General features: G+C 42.5%; 1 protein-coding gene across 8 annotated transcripts in view; it reads left to right on the forward strand.

Moving 5' to 3' along the window:
- The window catches only part of NRG1 (neuregulin 1), a 512,253-nt gene that overhangs the window by 182,353 nt on the left and 309,574 nt on the right, over positions 1 to 20,326 (forward strand). Inside the window, exons 1-2 of one of the 8 annotated variants that reach the window (XM_081845061.1) lie at positions 6,765 to 6,784; positions 11,290 to 11,331. The exons of 3 other annotated variants lie outside the window; for them this stretch is intronic. Coding sequence is in view for 1 of the 5 variants with exons in the window: in XM_081845046.1 (XP_081701172.1) it covers positions 11,290 to 11,331 (42 nt within the window). In the remaining 4 variants the exon portion in view is untranslated. Of the gene's footprint in view, positions 1 to 6,764; positions 6,785 to 11,289; positions 11,332 to 20,326 lie in introns of those variants that run through there. 4 more of the 8 variants (XM_081845046.1, XM_081845048.1, XM_081845047.1 and 1 more) reach the window with 4 other exon arrangements.

Below are 20,326 nucleotides of genomic sequence, written 5' to 3' on the forward strand. Positions count from 1 at the left end.
TTTGAATCCAGCTCTGGGCTGAGGTCTCTTGACAATAATGCTGATCAGATGAGGAGGAGGGTTTTGATCTTCAATACAGAACCCCGGGCAGTGAGGATTAAGCCTCCTCACCCAGCACATCACAGTGGAGAACAAAAGAACCCATCCTTATTTATCGGGGTTCCCAAATAACAAGGAGGGAGAGAGGTGGCCTGAAGGACAGGAATGGATTGGATTGGGGGAGTGTCAGGGGAGGCTCTGAAGGCGTGACTAGGCCTGCAGCGCGGGGGAGGGTTGCTCATCCTTACACATAAGATGGGAATTCCAGAGGTTGGGTTCCTCTATGGAAAATGCCTTAATAACCTGCATTGCAACCAGTTTCATGTTTGAGAAACAGGAGACAGAGAGCAAGACCTACCCTTTTGACCAGTTGTGTTTGTGCATGTATATGCCTACATTGCTTTGAGCCATCATGGGAAAAGCAACTAACTATGTGATCATAAGGATATACAAATTCAATGGGACTTAGTCATTGTTTTGGAATGCAAGCTAAGAAATGTTTTAAATAAATAAGTGAATGCATGTGGCAGAACGGTGTTGTGGCATGTAATGGTTATGCTTTGGGACCAATCCAAAGGATGAGGGTTTTGTAAGACAGTTGTTTCCTCTGAGTTGGTGTAATGAATCAAGAATCCACCATCTACATGGAGAGTATTTCAGGATGTTCCATCTCCACCCTTTCTCTCTCTATGAGGTCATTTATTAGTCATTAAATTTACAGGGAATTCTGCACACTGTCAACTTTGCATACCAGACAAAACTGTGCTTAATTTATTCTAATTTTTTATTGCAAAGATGTTCAGACTTCCTGCTCTCAGGAATCACTGTCTCACAGGGAAACTATTCTGCTCCAGGGTGGGACTTGAGGGATTGACTTGACTGTTGGGCCATAGACCAGAGTGAGGATATTGCTTCTACCCTTCCAGCAATCTTATAGAATCATAGAGTTGGAAGAGACCACAAGGGCCATCGAGTCCAACCCCCTGCCAAGCAGGAAACACCATCAGAGCACTCCTGACATATGGTTATCAAGCCTCTGCTTAAAGACCTCCAAAGAAGGAGACTCCACCACACTCCTTGGCAGCAAATTCCACTGTCGAACAGCTCTTACTGTCAGGAGGTTCTTCCTAATGTTTAGGTGGAATCTTCTTTCTTGTAGTTTGGAACCATTGCTCCGTGTCCGCTTCTCTGGAGCAGCAGAAAACAACCTTTCTCCCTCCTCCATGTGACATCCTTTTATATATTTGAACATGGCTATCATATCACCCCTTAACCTCCTCTTCTCCAGGCTAAACATGCCCAGCTCCCTTAGCCATTCCTCATAAGGCATCGTTTCCAGGCCTTTGACCATTTTGGTTGCCCTCCTCTAGACACGTTCTAGTTTGTCAGTGTCCTCCTTGAACTGTGGTGCCCAGAACTGGACACAGTACTCCAGGTGAGGTCTGACCAGAGCAGAATACAGTGGCACTATTACTTCCCTTGATCTAGATGCTATACTCCTATTGATGTAGCCCAGAATTGCATTGGCTTTTTTAGCTGCCGCATCACACTGTTGGCTCATGTCAAGTTTGTGGTCAACCAAGACTCCTAGATCCTTTTCACATGTACTGCTCTCAAGCCAGGTGTCACCCATCTTGTATTTGTGCCTCTCATATTTTTTTTGCCCAAGTGCAATACTTTACATTTCTCCCTGTTAAAATTCATCTTGTTTGTTTTGGCCCAGTTCTCTAATCTGTCAAGGTCGTTTTGAAGTGTGATCCTGTCCTCTGGGGTGTTAGCCACCCCTCCCAGTTTGGTGTCATCTGCAAATTTGATCAGGATGCCCTTGAGTCCATCATCCAAGTCGTTGATAAAGATGTTGAATAAAACAGAACCCTGTGGCACCCCACTAGTCACTCTTCTCCAGGATGAAGAGGAACCATTGATGAGCACCCTTTGGGTTCGGTTAGTCAACCAGTTACAAATCCACTGAGTGGTAGCACAGTCAAAACCGCATTTTACCAGCTTCTTTACAAGAATATCATGGGATACCTTGATAAATGCCTTGCTGAAATCAAGGTAGGCTACATCCACTCTGTTCCCTTCATCTACCAGGCTTGTAATTCTGTCAAAAAACGAGATCAGGTTAGTCTGACATGACTTATTTTTCAGAAATCCATGCTGACTATTGGTGATCACAGCATTCCTTTCTAGGTGCTCACAGACTGTTTGCTTAATGATCTGCTCTAGAATCTTCCCTGGTATTGATGTCAGACTGACTGGGCGGTAATTATTTGGGTCCTCTCTTTTCCCCTTTTTGAAAATAGGGACAACATTTGCCCTCCTCCAGTCTACCAGGACTTCGCCTGTTCTCCAGGAATTCTCGAAGATGACTGCCAGTGGTTCTGAGATCACATCTGCCAGTTCTTTTAATACTCTTGGATGCAGTTCATCTGGCCCTGGAGACTTGAATACATCTAAACTAGCCAAGTATTCTTGTACTATCTCCTTAGTTATTCTGGGCTGTGTTTCATCTGCTGAATTATTTACTCCAAATTCTTCAGGTCGGGCATTGTTTTCTTTATCGGAGAAGACTGAGGCAAAGAAGGCATTGAGGAGTTCAGCCCTTTCTGTGTCCCCTGTTTGCATTTCACTATCTTCTCCTCTGAGTGACCCCACTGTTTCTTTGTTCTTCCCTTTGCTACGAACATACCCATAAAAGCCTTTTGTGTTGCTTTTAACCTCTCTAGCAAGCCTGAGTTCATTCTGTGCTTTAGCTTTTCTGACTTTGTGTCTACACGTGCTGGCTATTTGTTTGAATTCCTCTTTGGTGGTTTCCCCCCTTTTCCATTTTTTGTACACATCCTTTTTTAATCTTAACTCAGTTAAAAGTTCTTTAGATAGCCACCCTGGCTTCTTTAGGCACCTTCCATGTTTCCGTCTCATTGGTATTGCCTGAAGTTGTGCTTTTATTATCTCCCTCTTAACAAACTCCCAGCCATCACGAACTCCCTTTCCTTTTAGTATTACTGTCCATGGGATCTCACCCAACACTTCCCTAAGTTTTATGAAGTCGGCTTTCTTAAAGTCAAGAAATTGAGTCCTAGCATGCTTGGCTGCTCCTTTCCGCTGTATAGTAAACTTCAGAAGAGCATGATCACTCGCGCCTAATGATCCTTCCACTTCTACCCCACTAACCAGGTCATCAACATTGGTTAGGACCAGATCTAAAATGGCTGTTCCTCTTGTTGCTTCTCCCACTTTCTGGACAATGAAGTTGTCTGCAAGGCCAGTGAGGAATCTGTTTGACCTTATGCTCTTGGCTGAGTTTGACATCCAACAAATATCCGGGTAATTGAAGTCCCCCATTACTACTATCTCCCTTCCTTTTGCATGCTTGGCCATCTGTTCCAGGAAGGCATCATCTATGTCCTCCGTTTGGCTTGGGGATCTATAGTAAACTCCCACAGTGAGGTCACTGTTATTCTTCTCTCCCTTAATTTTGACCCAAATGCTCTCACTTTGGCTTTGAGGTTCTAAATCTTGGATCTCTTCACAGGTATACACATCCCTGACATATAACACCACTTCTCCTCTTTTCTTGTCTGGTCTGTTTCTCTGAAATAGATTGTATCCCTCCATTATCTTGTGCAAGTTTGAAAGTAAGTCCCATTGTGTTAAGCAGGACTTACTCCAAGGTAGATGTGCAAAGCATTGTAACCTTGGTAGCTCAAAATATAGCTATTTGCTGAAGCGTTATCCACTCAGAAACTGAGGAAGTCTCAAACAGGGATTTGGCCATTTGCATTCACTTGTAAGGCTGTTATCCCAGAAGACATCACTGAGTTTAAGGACTCATCCAGACTTCTTTTTACGCTGCACGTTCCAGGCACAGGCCCACACTTTAAAGCTCCTTGTCTGAGGGTGTTTTGTTTTTTGTCCCAGTGCGTTCCACGGGAAACCCTGCATTTTACTGCTGAATCAAAGCCAAAAAAAAGGTGTCGTAGCAAAAACAAAAAACTACCAGAAATGCAGCACAAAAGGAAGTTTGAATGAGCCCCAAGTCTTGTGGGGAAACCTGGTCAATTTAAGTCCCAAGAGTAAATGAACCAATATTTCTTGTGAAGGTGGAAGAATAATTCAGGATGTCTTTTGAATCTGCAGGAAATTATTAGACCTCAGGAACTGATTCAATATTGATTAGAAATGAGTGTGTGTGTGCACGCACGCACCTTTATATGTTTAAAATGTTATCCTGAAGGAGTAATTCTGATTTTGCTGAATAGACTATCCTACTAGAGAGTTAAGAGAAAGTGACATAAAGATAGGGAACGTGATAAATATGTAAACAAATAAATTTTGGATTATGATGACCAAACATACATTTTGATATATTGATATTGCCATTTATATTATTACAATAATTATATTAGTATATGTCTAATACATTTTGCATGCTTTCTGGATGTATGCTATGCAAGTCTTTACACATACACACAAACACACACACACCTCATATCAGTTCTCTATAGCCTAAGGCTGCAATCTGAAATACTCACCATAAGCCTCCACAGAAAGCAGTAGGACTTACTTCTGAGTAAACAGAAGTATTTCACTGTGCATTTTGCATTGTGAATCTGTTGACAAACCGAAACTATACCCAGAACAAAATCACTTGAGGATTGTGGTGAGGTGCAAATATAGATCACTGAGCTCTGTTTTTGCTTTCTAGATTCAAGAGATAAGTAAAAAAGGGGGGAAGAAAAAGCAGCCATAAGCAATAAGCTTATTGAAGAAAAAACAAGCAGAAGCAATAAGCGTTAAGAGAACTGAGTGGAGGGGGGGGGGCGAGTGATTGCATTTCAAGTAAGATGAAGCGTTTTAACATAAAGAACACGATGTTTAAGTTTGAGCTAATTTCTTTTACCATTCTGCTTTCTAAAAATAACCACAAACAATGTATTGATTTTCTGTTCCATCTTGTTTAAGAGGCTGATGTCAGTGTGCTTGCTTATATCAGTGGCCCTGTAACTTCAATTTGAGCGCTGTGTACTTTGCTCCACATGACAACATCGGCTGTTATCAGCGATAAACAGAATGGAAGGCTTTGCAGTTAAAGGTGTCGTGATGGGGCAGAGACAGGATTTTAAGAAGCAGGCGGACACTTATCAGATTTAGCAAGGAATGGGCCCTGGATTTTAGAGAATACAACCCATGGGTCAAATATAGGAATTCCTTTCAAGTCAGGTGACCTCCCTGCTCAGGCCCAAATGAAAGAAAACTCTTAAATGTCACTCGTGTACTGTTTAGATTAGAATGTATTTCGTAAGAACTACTCTGATTGCAGTACTTTCTTTCATTGGGATCAGGTTTCTGTCTGTCATTTGGGCCAGCGTGCCTAAGGAGAAAGTTGCAAAGCGTGTTCTCCTTCATGGAGAGCATGTGTTGCGGTGGGGGCCGCCAGGACACTCCAAAGTTGGGGGGCAGGCTAATTGATCGTTGGCCACTGATGCGATTGGGGCTTCCCTTGTTGTTGGGAAGAAGTTAATGTGGCCATTTATTGATCGACAGCCAGAAATAGTAAAACTCCTTGCACAAAGCTAGGGCTTCCTCTTTTCGCCCGTGCATTGGATTGCCCGTCCCCCCCTCCCTAGAATTAGGGTTGTTTGCTTTGACCTTGCTATGCCTGTCATGGGGTCGTCTGCTTTGGAGCGGGGGCCTGGTAGGAATTTTGTCCATCTGGCTGATTGGCTGGGGCCATTTGGTTTTTGCCTACTGCGTAGCAAATCGTCACAACTTGTAAGGTTCGCGGTTAGGCATTGGTTTATGGTTTGGTTGGTTGAGGGGCATGGATTGGCTGTGCCTGCCCCTCTAATGCTGCTGCTGCTGCAAGGGATTCCGTTAAAGGAATTGGGAGCTAACTATTGCTTGTCCACTCTGTCAAGGGGGCTCGGGCCATAGCAATGAGCTCCTGGTTGCATTTGGGGTGAGGGCAGGTTCCCTGCTCCGCGTAACCCCCAAGTGTATTCCCCCATTCTGACTTTCGCATCGTGTGGAATGTCAGTCTGTCCCCCATGGTGGGGGCAGATAGTCGCAACCAATGCCTACGCAACCACTCACAAATTTGTATTTTAATAAAGTTGTGGCCAAAATTATGCCAAAAATCTTAAACAAAAATTTCTGTGTGATGTGTGAGTTATTGGGGTGGACCTGGGGACCTCGACACGCAATACAATTTTACAATGTGTACTGTAATACTGTCTCCCCACCCCCCCACCCCCCAAAGCATAGCTTCTCAAACTTGGGAAATCGAAACTATACTGTCTTTGAACCAGAACCTTCATTTAGCTGTCATGGCTGTTGATGCGTCAAGCTTCCATTTACAGTAGTACCTCAGGTTAAGTACTTAATTTGTTCTGGAGGTCCGTTCTTAACCTGAAACTGTTCTTAACCTGAAGCACCACTTTAGCTAATGGGGCCTCCTGCTGCCGCCGCTGCGCGATTTCTGTTCTTATTCTGAAGCAAAGTTCGTAACCTGAAGCACTATTTCTGGGTTAGCAGAGTGTGTAACCTGAAGCGTATGTAACCCGAGGTACCACTGTACATATATCTGAAAGAATCAAAATGGTCATTCAATACAATGCAAAGATCCAGAACTTTCTGAAATATTGTGTGAACTGCCATAACCATTTGATTGTTCTTCTTGAGGAATTGTAACATTAGTTCATAAACCTCAGTAAGCAGCTCTACATATCTCTGGGCTCTGGTAAGGCAGCTGTCTATCCTTTATAAATAATGCCCCCCCCCCAAAAAAATCATTAATTGAAAAGCCCAATTAACAAATGTGGATAATACTGTACATTTAAACTTATGGTAGAAGATGAATCTGAACCTGCAAAAGCAGGAGGATAATTCTCTATGAACTAAAATGGCCGTAGTTTTGAGAGATCTGATGAAAAATTGTTACTGTCCCTTTGTGTATATTGTGCCATTTTTTATTTTAAAAATTCTTATTTTCCATATGGAAAGTCTTGTTGTTTATCTTTGCACATCTCTTTTATCCTGTGTATCATTAGTAATAGTTAGGCTCTTTGTTCAAGGCAGCTACAGCTATTTCTGAGCATACCAAGTAAAACTGTGGTAGAGAGATGCAAAATCTGTTAAGCCCCTACCAATAGGCAAATTGAGGAGTCCTCCTCAGGTGGCAGATGCGAGGGAGTCAGCAGCAGCAAACCCTTGGTTGTTCTTATGTGCCCCCCCCCCCACAAACCCCTTTCTTTTGGAAGGTGGAGCTGCATTGGTTACGTGATCTTTTCCTGGCCCCTCTAAGCTAGCCTGCTACCTCAGGAGCAGTGGAGGTGGGTAAAGGTAAAGGACCCCTGGATGGTTAAGTCCAGTCAAAGGTGACTATGGGGTAGCAGTGCACATCTTGCTTTCAGGCCAAGAGAGCCGGCGTTTGTCCACAGACATATTTCCGGGTCATGTGGCCAGCATGACTAAACCACTTCTGGCACAACAGGACACTGTGATGGAAACCAGAGCACACGGAAATGCTGTTTACCTTCCCGTCACAGCGGTACCTATTTATCTATTTGCACTGGTATGTTTTGGAACTGCTAGGTTGGCAGAAGCTGGGACAGAGCAATGGGAGCTCACCCCGTCGCGTGGATTTGAACCACCAACCTTCTGATCAGCAAGCCTAAGAGGCTCAGTGGTTTAGACCACAGTGCCACAGTGTCACCTGCTCCCACAGTTTTGTAGGACACTTTGTCCTACACTGGGTAATGTTGGTAGGGGTGGGTGTGTTCGCACAGCCCTGACACTCCAAATTATACTATCCATATTGCTCCACAGCAATATAAGAATCACAATATTTTTGGGGTTTTTTTCGAATTTCTGGGAAGTGCCTGCTAATTCTAAATACATTCTGCAATATAAAGCACTGTCATAAAACACACACACACCATACAATGCTTATTTTATTTTCCTCTTCTTTTAGTCACTGTGCTTCTGATATTTTCCTCAGTGGCAGATAGACCAAAGAATCACTCCAGAATGTTTAGGAAAGCCCACGGGATCGTTTGTGCGCATTTACACATGAGAGCCTTTGGGCCCTGATACTGCAATATGTTGCATTTGGTGGTGCCTGTCAAGAGTTTCCTCCAGGCTAAGTGAGGCGCCTGGAAATTAAAAAAAAACACCAAAAAACACCAATCCGTTTCTGCACAAGCATGAGGAATCAGCTTTGCAGCAAATCTTTCATATTGCTTTGCTTAGTTAAAAAATGTTGTGATTCTGATTAAATTGTGACTGTACCAAGAAGGGCCAATTTATACCACCTGCAGTTTTGATTAGAAGTCCTTTCCCCACCCACCAAAGCATCTCACAGTTGCTTGCCCTGGGCAAATTTGGAAATAAATGTGGAAGGCAAATAATAAATAATGCAGGTTGCTTCATGTGACCGACTGCTGTAGTTTAAGGAGGCAGTGATGATGATGATGATGGTGATGATTTATTTCTGTGGCTGAGAAAGCTAAATTCTGCCCCAAGAAAAACCACCATCTGTTAACATGGGGTGGGATTCACTTAATGAGCACACACACACACACACACACACACATATATATTTACATACCCCGGCCAAGACCGGGCTCAGGGCGGCTAACATCAGGTATAAAAACAATTGATTAAAATACAATTTAAAAACAAGATTAAAATACTACTTAAAATGCAGCCTCATTTCAGTGAAAGCCCAGATCAAAAACTGTTTGGGGGGAGAAAACGTCAAATGTTCACCAAGGCCAACTATCGAGACTGGTCCTACGTGGGCCAGAAAATCAGGCAAGTCCCCAAATAGGGGTTCCATCACAGAAGGAAAATGAAAGAGGGGGAGGGGATCAGGCTGGTTCAAAGCCAAAGGCCAGGTGGAACAACTCTGTCTTACAGGCCGTGCAGAAAGAAATCAGATCCCTACAGGGCCCTGGTCTCATGGGACAGAGCATTCCACCAGCCGGAGCCAGTGTTGAAAAGGCCCTGGCCCTGGTTGAGGCTAATCTGACTTCCTTATCAGGACCACCTGAAGGGTGACCCAAAGAGGTTTGAGGCTGAAACCTGCATGGCTCATGACAGACTGCCCCTGACATAGAATCATAGAATTGTTGAATTGTAAGGGACCTGGGATCATCTAGTTCAACCTCCTGCCGTGCAGCTGTACCATACAGAGATCGAACCTGCAGCCTTGGCGTTATGAGACCATGCTCTAACCAACTGAGCTATGGGGGCTTGGACATGTCTTTCTGTTCCTTTTCCCCCTGCTCTGTAACGTTTAAGCGATATGGAATGTGTAGCATGATGCCAATAACCAAGATTTTCAACCTATGGGTCCACTTCATTGTCTTCTCTTTCAAGGAGTGGGATACTCCAGTGCAGCGAAGTAACATCAATCATTTTATTATATCACTAGGAGTTAATGCTACTGAAGAGAGGAGTTACTGAGATGCAAGGCTGCTGTATTCAGCAGTGGCACGCTCTCCATCTGAAGCTGCAATTCTAAGCTCTCCATGTCTTGTTCCCCATTCCAGTTCTTCTGTTGGAACTTTGAATTAATGTGCTCATGTAACAGGCAGATTATTGTGAGAGCTATCAGAGTGCTGAAGGGCAAATGGAATAAATTGGCGAAAAGAATGTATATAGGAAGGACATGCAGAACACAAGTCCATTTAAACCAACTGGTTAAAGCCTGGAGGGCTGCTTGAAAGAAGAGTTTTTATATTAAGGATTTTAGAAGCTTTCTATACAAAAGTGTTATATATGGAGTTAGGGTCAAAGAGAAAATATAGATTCCTCTCCGAAATACAGAATTACATTGCTATTGTCCTCTTAAAATTATTCACAACTAAAATGATATTTGTTTTACATTTCCTGGGGCTTTGTCACCATAGCTGCCTGCAACATTATTCACATTGGAAAGTAATGCCCTTCTGATATTTTGGTGTGTGTTTTTAAATATATAAATTGCATTGTACTGGCTTATAGATGGTAGCCAAAGGAGGAGGAGCAGAGAGAAAAATACCTGAATAATTTGAAACACAACATGAAGAAGATCTCCTTCACATTGCAGTTCAGATTATTCAGATGTTTGTTTTTCTGCTACTCCCCCCGCCCCATAACCTAAAATACATTGGCCTCAATCCTGTTTTAGTTGTGTGCAGCAATTGTTGCCGCAAACAGCAAACTCTTCCTGGCAGTTTAATTGGGCCCAGATAAGTTATGCAGATGTGCACCCAGATACACACTGCAGCCTCATCCCCTGCCCAAGCAGAAGCCTGTTTCTTGTTCCATGTACAGATCTCTTTTGCTGGACTGCAGCAATGATGCTTTCTGACTTAATTATTTCAAAATGGATTAAATAAAAACGCTCCCTCAAATACAATACCTCATATACCCCAAATGATTTGCTGCTTTGGAAAAACTTAATACTGCTTTGCACTAGAGCTGGTAAACACCCCGGTAAGTGTACCTTCATAAAATATTGCCCTAGACTAGCAAGAGCCCTGAAACAATTTTGCCATATGCTGTCCTCATCAGGACTCGTTTTTTAAAATAGCTCCTTTATGAAAGCGTTTTTACACAGCTCTGCTTTTACTGCACATCGTGCACAGGAAGTTAGAAGAGAAACAAAGTCATGCAAAACTTTTAATAAATTTAGATTGCAATCCTATTAACTGGGATGATATGCCATTGAATTCAACAGGACTTAACGTCTCCTGAGAAGATAGGTCTAGAATTACACTGTCAGGGGACAATTGAAACCCTGCATCCGCCAGAAGGAGGGAGTTAGGATCCGGTGGATCTCTGTCTCAGCCAGTTGCTTCCTGGCACAGTCATGCTATGCCTGTGTAAGCCCCACATCCCAGCTCTGCCAGAGATATACATCAATGTAACACCCTTGTGTAGACAGAACTGGGACTCAGCTGGCTGAGACAAGAAGGGTAGATATTACACCGGTGTGCACCCAGAAAAATGGACTCGGGAAACGGGGACTTTTGCTGGATCTTAACTCTGTTTAGCTTATTCTGGTGGAACATACATCAGCAAAAACGGTGATCTGAATCAAGCCCCTTGGCTCAGCTGAGAGACCAGCAACTTTTGGTTCCTCCTCTCTTTGAATACTTTCCACTTGGCCCTTATAAGGTCCCTGTTACTAACATCTAGTGACTTTGTTTGCTTTCCTCCCTCTGAATCCCTTTTTCCTTTTGTCATGTATTTTAGATCATAAGGCACTTTGGGTACCCTTCTCAACTGGAGAGCGAGGTAAAAATATTTTAAATAGGTATATTTGCTTTCCTGTAAAAAGTGTGTGTGGTAAAATAGTAGGGTGAGGCCTGCATTCTATGACAGGGGATTCCTTTTATGAGATATCCCTCTGTGACTGTTTATCCACACTTCTAACACAGCAGCTCTTTTTAGCTCAGTGCCACTAATGTGACCTATTTCCCTTTTCTTTGTTGATTCATTCAATCTGGTTTAATTAATGAAATATAATTCCAGCCTTTTCTCCAATCCCATTTCTAACATATCACTTCACAGTCAGCACAGCATGGCAAATATGGCAATTTAAATGGATTTTTTCTCTCTCTCCTAGAAAAAAAAATATATAACTTGCCCAATACTAAAGTGATGCATTGATTCCTGGCAACAGCTGCTAGGAAGCTATTAGGAACTGGAGTTAATCATTCCTGATTGTTATTGTCAGTCAGTTCCCATATTCACAATGCAGAACAATGTCAATACTGCTTACACTGATTTTATTTACAGCCATATCCACTGAAATTAGAAAAAAAGAGCTGCTAGGGGTTTTTCTTCCCCTGAGACATGGGATGTGAAACTTTAGGCTAAGTCTGATTTTTCAGTTCCACAAAGCTTTTGGGTAGAGAGTCTTTGTAGGAGTGTACCAATTCAGTCTGCCGGTGGAATAAAATGTTTCTGAATTCTCCACATTGCACAAGTCTCATGTTGATTTCGTAGAACTTCTTCCTTAAAGGGATGAAGAGAAAAGTCTGCTGGCAAGCATCTATTAAAAAAAAGAGAATGAACACATATATTAAATAAAAAATACATAACACCATAGAGCAATATGTACACGATAACAACTTCCAGAGGTGCACTAATATTATTTATTATTATTTCTTGGACTTCTTATCCCCACTTAAATTGTACCTGCCTATGGCAGGTTTGAACAATATAAAAAACACAAGACTAAAATCAGTTAAAACAATTTAGAAGCGGAAGACGGAGAGTATATAGTGCATCCATTCTGACTTAGATGACTTACTGTGCGAGCCACTGCCATTTTAATCTGGGGACAATTCCTCGCCATTGCAGCTGGCCAGATGTGTAAGCCCCTGGCTGTCTTTCTGCTTTATGTCAGCACTACCACCAGGGCTGGATTTAGGTTTGATGAGACCCTAAGCTACTGAAGGTAATGGGGCCCTTTATATGTCCAGCTGTCCTTTGTCAACAACAAATTGTCACTGTTTTTTGTGTTGAATATGTGCTATATCAGGGGTCAGCAACCTGCGGTCCATGGGCCGCAAGCAGCTCACAAGAGCAGTTTAACCAGCCCACAAGCTGTCCCTGAACCCAGCGGCCTGCTCAGCGAGTCCCCGCGTGCTGTGCTAAACCGGCACGGCACGGGGACTCGCTTCCGTGGTGCTGGAAATCGCGTCTGCATATGTCCAGACACTGGAAATCGCGCACGCATGCAATCCAGCCCACAGAGATCTCCGTGGAACTTGACTTGCCCAGGCAGGTCAAACCTTGCTGAGCCCTGTACTGTATGGTAATTTATGGACCTGATAGGTCCATACACAACACAAAACACTGTTGCTGTGTCTAGGTTTTATTTTATGTGTTTTTTATCACATATTTTGGAAATGTACATCCAGTTTCTTTTTCCCTTTAAATTTTTTGGGGGCCCCCAAGAGAGTGGGGCCCTAAGCTATAGCTTGTTTAGCTTATACATAAATCCGGCACTGACTACTACTGTAGATAGCCAATGAACAGTACTGCTGCAGCCAGCTCTGGAAGGATCTACAGTTCTACTTGGTCTTATAAAGCTGGTTAATGACCTTCTTCTCTCTAACCAACTTGTGGCTCAGGTCCTAACTGATATGCCTTTCTTGCCCATTTGCCACTCTCCAGATCCCCAGTCCTAATACCCTTCTTACTCAGGACATTCTTGGTATGTTCACTGTCCGCTGATGGCTCATGGCATGCTTCCAAACCTGTACGGTATATCTCAGTTGAATTAACATTGATTTCATATACTGCTTAAGTGTTCATAGAGCCGGCAGCTCTTGCCAATGGTGGTTCATTCTTTTTGCTTTGAGAAGCAAGGTATTGTGGCACCTGAAAGCCTCATAAATTTACCACAGTGTGATTACTTTTGTAGAGAAGAACCTACTTTATCAGCTGCATGAAATGGAAGCTCGTGCTGCAATTGATTGATTTAGTTATTTAATATCCTGCACTTCGAAGGGATGCGGGTGGCGCTGTGGGTTAAACCACAGAGCCTAGGATTTGCCGATCAGAAGGTCGGCGGTTCGAATCCCCGCAACGGGGTGAGTTCCCGTTGCTCGGTCCCTGCTCCTGCCAACCTAGCAGTTTGAAAGCACGTCAAAGTGCAAGTAGATAAATAGGTACCGCTCCGGCGGGAAGGTAAACGGCGTTTCCGTGCGCTGCTCTGGTTCGCGGCTTAGTCATGCTGGCCACATGACCCGGAAGCTGTACGCCGGCTCCCTTGGCCAGTAAAGCGAGATGAGCGCCGCAACCCCAGAGTCAGCCACGACTGGACCTAATGGTTAGGGGTCCCTTTACCTTTACCTATTCTGCACTTCAGCACACATTTCTGGGGCAGCTTCCAATACAGAAGTGTAAAAGTTTGTAAACATGTGCTAGTCTTTACAAGTTAATGTATGAGTCCTTATGGTGCCATGTCATTGGTCTTACTTTAGTGATTCCACTCTTCCCAGAAATTACAGTGGGGCTCTTGCCCAACATTGGAGTTCCCCATTGTGTCCCGTCTCCCCTTTCCCATGCAGACTTTACATTTTTATTGAAATTTCACATTTTCTCCAAATGCAATTCAAATTGCACAGCACGGTACAAGCTTACAAGATTACAACAACATATTTTTTTGTGTCCTAACCCCCTTTTTGCCATATCTTCTTAGGTTTAATGGCTCAAGCCTCACTTTTATTTCTTCTGTTCTGTTGTCCTGCTCATCCACTGAGGACTTGCTAGCAGACCATGCTACCCATGCCATTACCATACTAATATACTTTCAGCCATATTCATGGTTTTATGTAGAAGCTACAATTTCCTCCACACTGTTTTCCTGCTTGGGAAGAACTTGTACCTAGGATTTTAATTCTAATTTGCCCGCTCAGTGGTGTGTTATAAGTGAAGTGACTGTTGAAGAGACATGGCTTTACACTTGTAATGCTTTTAAGATCCAATCAGATCCCATCCTTCAATTGTCAAAGGAATTTTCTCAAAACAAAAAAAGTCTCTCTGTCTCATATATCTAGAAGTTACAGAAAACATCAGTGAGATTGCTTGGTCTGGTTGTTGTTGGTTTTTTGTTTGCTTGCAATTGTAGACCGACTGAAATTGGACTTGTTTTCAAACTAATTCTCTTTTTTAACAGATTGAGTTTGCTGTTTAAAATAACCTATCACTCTGCTGCATGCAAGATGAGTTCAGTAGACCCTAGGCTCCCTTTAACACCACATTTTGTATCAAACAAAATATTGAACAGACTTTATTGGGCTCTTTGGGCTGCTCTGGAAAGGCACAGGAAAAGTTTATAGCGTTGAAAACAATGCAAAAGTAAAGCTATGGTCAGGAATGAAGAATTCTGTCCAGTTCCCTTGATTATATAGTTAAAACTTACCTTTTTTCTGGCTCAACTTTTTAAAGGTCAGGGAAACACATGATTTAATTATCATTGCATTATTAAGACTATTGGGGTTGTTCCCTAGTCCCAGATATTTCCCAACATTAATGGCAAAGTTGTCATCTCCACAAGTGAACACAATATATTACAGTGGTACCTCAGGTTAAGAACTGAATTTGTTCTGGAGGTCCCGTTCTTAACCAGAAACAGTTCTTAACCTGAGGTACCACTTTAGCTAATGGGGCCTCGCGCTGCCGCCACACGATTTCTGTTCTCATCCTGAAGCAAAGTTCTTAACCCAGGGTACTATTTCTGGGTTAGCAGAGTCTGTAACCTGAAGCATCTGTAACCCAAGGTACCACTGTAGTTTCTTTTAAAGTGAGCAAAGGGTGAGGTGATCTTCTAAACCTTCCAAGCAGTTTCAGATCTTGGTATACAAAGATCCTATTGGGTTGCTCTAAAAACCTTTAGGTGTATTGTAATACTAGAGGGAAGTATCTGGCATTGCTTGGAAGCCAATAGTACCACTGACTGACAATCAGTGCTGTTTTGAAAAGTTCAGTCCACCATTTTGAGTCAGTATGGTGAGCAACTGTTCAGAATGATAAGAGATAGAGACAAATTGTGCTTCTTGATCTCTTATGCTCTACTGATTGAGTTCTGCAAGTAAATTGGCAGCGGACTCAGCTATACAGCTGCAAATACAGTGGTACCTCGGTTTAAGAAGAGTCCTGTTTAAGAACGATTCTGTTTACAAACTCTGCAAAACTGGAAATAGTGTCCTGGTTTCTCATTAGGGAAAGCACGCCTCGGTTTAAGAATGGTTTCGATTTAAGAACGGACTACCGGAACGGATTAAGTTTGTAAACCGAGGTACCACTGTATAATGTTTTAAGTGTGTTTTAAGCGCAATATTCAATGTGACAATAGATGGCGATAGTGAGCCTTATGGAAAATTCAATCTTTTTTTTTTTAAAAAAAAACACTTAAAAAAAAACATTTTCAACACGGTTTTTATGTGTGTCTAGATCCCTCCAGTGTTTGTTGGTACAACTCATGGCACATCATTGGAGACGGGGCCTGAGTCTGCCAGGCCAGCTTGGTGTCCAGCTGTAGCTCATGTGCTTCCCTAGTTGTTGGGCAACCTCTCCTGCAGAAAGTAGCTTGGGCTGGCTGAATTGAACCTGCCTCCCCGACTCCAAGATGTCAGGCTGTTGTAGGGTGGGGATACCGCCCAATGAACCACTCAGCCCCTCATCAACTGCCTCAGTAGTCTCACCCCAATCCCTCTCCCCCCACGATCCTGCCAAGAGGCCCCCCATTTGAGGGTGATAGCACATGGGATAATTGTTACTGCACACCATGGGGGATGAGGAAACATTCAAACTAGATATGTCATTTTTGAGTCAGCAAACCTTACTCAGAGGCATACTTCTTAAGCCAGTGCTTCACACTTCTCAAACCTGTGTTTCCACAGGCAACAGTGCAATTTCATTTGTGCGCAGATCATGCTTTTGATTCAGTGTATGAATTTACATATGCAATGTGGGGAAACAAGCATTTAAAATCCAAATGTTAGTTCTGGGGAATGAGCTCCCCGCCATCTGAATGATGTGACAGGCTGATGGGTTGTTTTATATGCTGGTAGGCACAACTGATAGTGTTGTGACACCTTAAAGGCTTGTAGATTAATTGTGGGCCCTGCCGCGCAAAATATGCCACAATATGAGTGCAGTTTTCCCCAATTACCTTCCTGGGAGCAGGTCCCATTGAACACAGTGGTCTTACTTCTGAGCAAACATACATAGGATTCCACTGCACTTCTTGTTAATCTTTAATGTGCTTAAGACTCTTTGTCATTCTTAAATACGTGCATTATGGAAGGCTAATTTGTTGTTGTTGTTTTTTGCCCAGGATTCATGACATCTAGATTTATGTTCATGGCAGACAGTAATATGGATGATGTGAGTTAATTAGCAGGCAACTGATGATTAGAAGATCCTTAGGGCAGGAGCAGGTTGCCCCAGCCACTCTGGGCAGCTTCCAACATATATATATAAACATAATAAAACATTGAACATTTAAAAACTTCCCTATACAGGGCTGCCTTCAGTTTATATATTTACTTATCTCCTTGGCTCGGGGGTCACATAACTCCATACTCACCAACATTTCTCTGATGAAAACAGGGCGTCCTGAGGAAAAGCAGGACATCCTGGGATCAAATCAGAAACTGGGAAGGCTTCTGTAAATGTGGGACTGTACTGTCCCTGGAAAATAGGTACACGGAAGGTCTGACAGCACACATCCTGTGCTGTTGAACTTCACTTTTAAAATATTTTTACATCAAAGATTATAGTATGTTAGACTAAAATTAACAAGTTAAGGTTCTGAGAGTAATGAGCCTCTTTAAAACTGTACCTCATCTACACCTTGCATGCAGTTTATATGCATGCCATCTTGACACTGCGTTGAGTCTTTTGTAGTCATACTTGCATTTTAAAAAATCTTCTTGATATATTTTCCCTTGAGGAACTTCCAAATGCACCTGGATTTCTGTACACCTTTTGGAATTTGTTTCTGTCTACTGTTTCTAAGTTTATCTCCCCTGTTGCTTGGACTGCTTCTTAGCTCAGAAGTATGCACCAGAGAAAGACACGATCGAAGGAGGAGGAGGAGGAGGAATTGATATGCTGCCCATCTGACTGGTTTACCCTTACTCTGGGCAGCTTCCAACAAATTCAAACACAATATGCACTGTCCTATTCAATAAACATTCCATAAGGGTTAAGGTTTGCAGCACTGAATTTGAAGCTGGTTGCATTTCAAAGCATGTTGTTTAGATTCTTCCAGCAGGTCAGCAACACAAGCCTCATCTTCAATTGATTTCAGCAGGGGCTTCTCAGATGTACCTACATGCAGAATTTAATTCCTGTTGAGCCATTGATTTGTGTGACTGGTTATGGGGAAAGACTGTAAGAGGCTTGATATAGTTAATATCCTAAACTGCCTTTGCTTAAGAGCAGCTTGCTGTAGTAAAAAACAGCCCTGAAGGCATCTATTCTATTATTTTCCCCTCAGGTGTGGGGGAAAAAATCTCTTCAGAGTAGATTGCATAGCCAGCAGGTTTAGATTCTATTTTGGAAATGGAAAAAGGAGTCTGAATGTTGTAGATGGAAATGTCTAGGGCACCCTGGAATGATTTATTTGCTATCTTTCAGAAGGCTGAATTACCCTAATCTATCAGCATTTAAACTCTGTGCTTCGGGTGTCATTTAAAATATTTAGGAGCTTCATGGATAGGCTTGTAGACCTATTTATCCTCAAAGTTCTCATGTGAGACAAGAAGGATGTGGTATTAACTACATATGTGTATAGAGATGTTTCCGTATATATATGCAGATCTGAATGTGGTGTGTTACATTGCAGAATCTTCTCTTATATAAAAAAATGTGCATCTATGCATTCAGACATCAAGATCCAGTACCTTGTCTGTTTGTAAATTGCTTTTGGATTGCCCTAGACAATATAAAGCAGATAAATATTAATAATAATAATAATAATAATAATAATAATAATAATATTCCTCCCTGCAAAATACAGACTTAAAGCTTATTCAGAGCCATAGCTTGGGGGGGGGGCTATTTTTTTTTTTGCCCCAGTTGAAACCTCCTGAGGGGCACCATTGAGGCTCCCAGCCTCTCTCTCTCTCTCTCTCTCTCTGTGTGTGTGTGTGTGTGTGTGTGTAGAAAAATGCTTGTGTGCCAAACTGGATCTTTGACCCAAGTGTTTTGCCCACCTAGGCTTGTTCACATTGTGGGTTTTGCATCCCACTCCTGGAGAGCTGGAATTAGTGAGTGACAGGCAGCAAGAAAGAGACTCCTTGTGGTAGCCATTTTGTATTAAGACACTCTTCCCATGGGGGCCATTTTGTATTAGACCTCAACTTGTGGTCATTTTGTGAGTGGTGCCCCGGGGCACTTTCTCGAAACGAGTGCTTCACAGGCCAAAAATGAGCACATGTAATTCATACGCAATAATTGAATTTGGGCTGTCAACTTATTTGAGCAGCTTTGAATGTCATGCTACACAGGCAGTAGACATGTTGTTCTTCTGTGCCGTTCTTAGTGTGAAATTCTTAATTTTAAACCTGGCAACATACCTGATAAGAGATTTGTTTGTTTAACTGTGGTCCAGATATACACTATTAATCCCATTGGTTCAGTGGGATAAATTACATATGTGCTAAACGCTCCCAAACTGAAATAATTAAAGGTGCTTCATGTTCTTTGGTTCTCTGCCCACTATTCTCAAGTGTTCATTACAGAAGCCAAAAACTCTTCTTGCATTTGGATGTAGATTGGAGGCCTAATGCCAATCTCATCAGCGCACAGGAAAAATCTCTTTGTCTGCATATGTGTGTGCCCCACAGATGCTGTGACAGTCCATATATCATCGTAATAGGTACCCATTAATTTCCAAGAACCTGATTTTTCAATTTTCTTGAGTTGACAGAAATGCAGTGGCAATCCTTTGAACTGAGTTCAGGAAAGCATTACATGCAGGAATGATACATTGATATATTTTTATTCCTCAGCTGTATCTTTATTCAGGATAAACCTGCGTCTTCCGTAAGGCCAAGCACATTGCATATTTGTTTGACGTTGGTTCATGAGGCTGATGCCACCGTTATCCTTCACTGTTGATTTTAGAAACTGCTGCTTGCATTTTAAACAGACCCGTGTTTACAAAGCAGAGAGCTGTCTTATGGCCGGGGCTATCCCAGAATTATAGGTATCATTTTGTTCCACTATGCTATGGACAGTGGGCACAGTCGATAAAGTGATGTACTTTTCACCACCATTGATTTCAGCAGCAGACATTTAAGGATGTTTGATTAACTCTTCCATGGAAATCAGCAAGACTTCAGGGGGATTTGGACAGAGTAATACCCAGTTTTTCCTTGCTCGCCACCTTCATAGTTCGTTAAATAGAATAACGCAATATATTCTACATGACACATTGAACTCTATAAGACTTAGACTGCATTCCTATCTATACACACTTAATTTGGGAATAAGTTTAACTTCTGAGTAGACACATAGAGGCAGAGCCATCTTTACCCAGAGGTGCAAGGGGTGCTGGGCACCCGGGCGCCGAATTCGGGGGGGGGGCACCAGGCACCTGCTGCTGAAGCTGCCTAAGCTCTTAACTATCTACCTGTTATGAAATAATAAATAATTTTGATCAAGCTAGAAAAACAAAATACATATATACCTAGGTATTACCGAAATGTATACCTACTGTTTCACTAAAGGACTTTTGACTTTGTGTGCTCGTTTACCAAAG

Source organism: Podarcis erhardii (genome assembly GCF_964252035.2).
Source record: "Podarcis erhardii genome assembly, chromosome: 17".
Taxonomy (NCBI): Eukaryota; Metazoa; Chordata; class Lepidosauria; order Squamata; family Lacertidae; genus Podarcis; species Podarcis erhardii.